Source organism: Orycteropus afer, unplaced genomic scaffold, assembly GCF_000298275.1.
Source record: "Orycteropus afer afer isolate SDZICR_OR568_19922 unplaced genomic scaffold, OryAfe1.0 scaffold00087, whole genome shotgun sequence".
Lineage (NCBI taxonomy): Eukaryota > Metazoa > Chordata > Mammalia > Tubulidentata > Orycteropodidae > Orycteropus > Orycteropus afer.
In genome coordinates this window covers 2,887,353-2,890,335 of record NW_006921674.1, presented here as the reverse complement: position 1 = coordinate 2,890,335, position 2,983 = coordinate 2,887,353, and the positions used below count along the sequence as shown (strand labels likewise).

At 40.0% G+C, this 2,983-nt stretch overlaps 1 protein-coding gene across 1 annotated transcript in view; it reads left to right on the top strand.

Moving 5' to 3' along the window:
- NDUFAF4 (NADH:ubiquinone oxidoreductase complex assembly factor 4) overlaps nt 1-2,759 on the top strand; it is a 9,403-nt gene extending 6,644 nt beyond the window's left edge. The window contains exon 3 of the mRNA XM_007942271.1: nt 2,469-2,759. Within this exon, the coding sequence (XP_007940462.1) occupies nt 2,469-2,759 (291 nt within the window). The remainder of the gene's footprint in view (nt 1-2,468) is intronic.
- The last annotated feature ends 224 nt before the right edge of the window (nt 2,760-2,983 follow it).

Genomic DNA, 2,983 nt, shown 5'->3' with positions numbered 1-2,983 from the left:
AACCCAAGGAGGGGTCGCTGTGAGTTGGGTGGACTCCATGGCACATAACAACAACAACAACATGATTGTAGTAAAGTGGGAGAGGATAATAGGGATAAGATCTTGAAGGTCTTTATTTGTCCTGCTAAACAATTGGGATTTTATCCTGAGGACAATGGGGAGTCATTGAAGAGTTTAACGCTAAAAATGGCATCAGGTTTGCTTCCTAATGGGGAAAATCGGCTGTATGGGAGCAAAGTGGATTTTATCCAGTTAAAGGAGACCAGTTAGATTTTTTCAGTAGTTCCTATAAGAGATACTTGTTTGAGTAGTGAGTTACTGACGGAAAAGTCAGTAGATTTGAGAAAGATATTGTTGTTATGTGCCATCGAGTTGGACCCAACTCATAGTGACCCCTCCTTGGGTTTTCGAGGCAGTATTGCTATGGAAGTAGTTTGCCCCATCTTCCTTCTGAGGAGTGGCTGGTGGATTTGAACCGCCAGCCTTCTGGTTAGCAGTCAAGTGCCTTAGGCACTATGCTTACCAGAGCTCCTGAGAGAGACGTAGGTAGTATCAACAGGATTTGGTCATTGATTAGATGGATGAGGAACAGGGTTGTGTCAGATACAATCCCTAGTTTTTGACAAAGGATAAGGGCCTGGTGGTATCAGTCATTGAGATTGGGAATGTTGGAATAAAACTGGATTTTCAGGAGAAAGCGATGCATTTAGTGGTGGTGGTGGTGGTGGTAGGTGCTGTAGGTTCAGTTCCAGTGCACAGCAACCCTGTGTACAACAGAATGAAACACTGCCCAGTCCTGCACCATCCTCACAAACATTGCTATATTTGAGTCCATCGTTGTAGCCACTGTGTTGGTCCATTGAGGATTCTTTTTGCTGACCTTCTTTACCAAGCATGATATCCTTCTCCAGGGACTGGTTCCTCCTGATAAAATGTCCAGAGTATGTGGGACATGAAGTTTTGCCATCCTCACGTCTAAGGATCATTCTGGCTATACTTCTTACAAGACACATTTATTCATTCTTCTGGCAATCTATGATATTTTTAGTATTCTTTTGCCAACACCATGATTCAAAGTCATCAGTTCTGTCTTCCTTATTCATTTTCCAGCTTCTGTATGCATATGAGGTGCATGGTAGACATTAAGTTTTAGACATTGAATTTTAGGTGCTTGTAGTTCATGCAAATGGAGATGCCCTTCAGGCATTTGATAATTTGGGTCTGGAAGTGAGGAGAAAGGTATAGCTCTGGGATCAAGATCTTAGTGATGAACATAATGATTGTGATGAAAGTTAGGGAAGTGTGAGGGGCCTGAACTTGGGGTAGCACATCATTTAAAAAGCAGCAGAAGGGAAAGGGGTCCACAAAGAAAACCAAGAAGAAACCACCGGAGGGATAGATGGAGAATCAGAAGGGAACTGGCATGATATTCAAGAGGCAAGATCGTCACAGGTATATTGGAATGGTCAACAGTGTTAGTATTAGATGGTGTTGTTGTTGTTGTTGTTATGTGCCGTCAAGTCGGCCCCGACTCATAGCGACCCCTCCTTGGGTTTCCGAGGCAGTATCACTACGGAAGTAGGATTGCCCAACCTTCCTTCCGAGGAGTGGCTGGTGGGTTTGAACCGCCAGCCTTCTGGTTAGCAGGCAAGTGTCTTAGCCACTATGCTACCAGAGCTCCTAGATGGTGTAGTGAGTTCAAATAAGGCCTGAAAAGTGTCGTCTGGATTTAATAACTAGGAGGTCAAGAGATGGCAGTTGTCATTATCTTTTAAAACTTGACTGAAAAGAAAACCGATCATAAGAGTGGTTTTGGGTTTTGCAGGTATTTTTAAATGGTAGTGACTACAGTATCTGTGTTTTGAGCAGAAAGCACTAGGCAGGGTGCAGCTGAAGAGGAAAAGGGAATGGTTGGCATAGCTAGGTAATGGGAGTGGAATACAGCACAGATGGCAGGGAGTAGGCTAGGATGGGTGTGCACAGGTTTTGTTTACTTATTGTGTGGGTTTTGGGGACACAGTTTATTTTTTCTGAAGATCAATATCTATAGCAATATATTAAATTCAAGATGCTTAGGACACAATGAATGCGAAATACAAAACTAGGAAACAGAATAAGGTTATGAAGTAAAACTGTTAGGGCAGGATCAGAATTTTGCCTTTCTAAAGCAGGTACAATTTTTTTTTTATCTAATCTTATCAATTATTTTCTTTTTTTATCTTATTAATACACATTGAAAACTTGTGAGTGAATGGTATATATTTATAGTCTAGAATGAGCTAAATTTGTTAGTGATGATTTAGAGTTGTATTAATGAAATGGTGGTATGGCAAAAGTATCATCAAAATATGACGTATCATCATGAGAAAATACAGCTCATGGAGGCATGTGTGGTATTAATTTGAAGAGCAATAATGGAGATAGAGTATGAACCTTTTCTCTCATCTTTTTTTTTTTTTTTTTGATAGGCTAAAGATGGTGGAACACGTCAAGAGCCAAAGGAGTTCAGATTGCCAAAAGGCCATCATCACGTTGACATGGTGAATATTACAAACATTCCCAAAGGCAAAATTTCAATTGTAGAGGCATTGACACTTCTCAATAATCATAAACTTTACCCAGATACATGGACGGCTGAGAAAATAGCGCAAGAATACCATCTAGAGCTGAAAGATGTAAATTCCCTTCTCAGATACTTTGTTACTTTTGAAGTCAAAATCTTTCCTTCTGGAGACAAGAAAGCAATACAACCAAAATGAAGAAAATGATAAAATTGCTTTTCCTCTGTGTCCTCTCCATCTTCTTGTCCTATTCGGTTCCACATTTTAAATGGATGAATGTTTAAAACCCTCTCCTTATGAGAATACACTATTTATTGAGCTCTGCTTCTTAAGATTGCTGAGAGAATGAGAGTCTTTTTATTTTTTAACTTTAATTTGGTTTAGGCATATGATTGTGTGTATAGGTCAGAATGACTAATCAT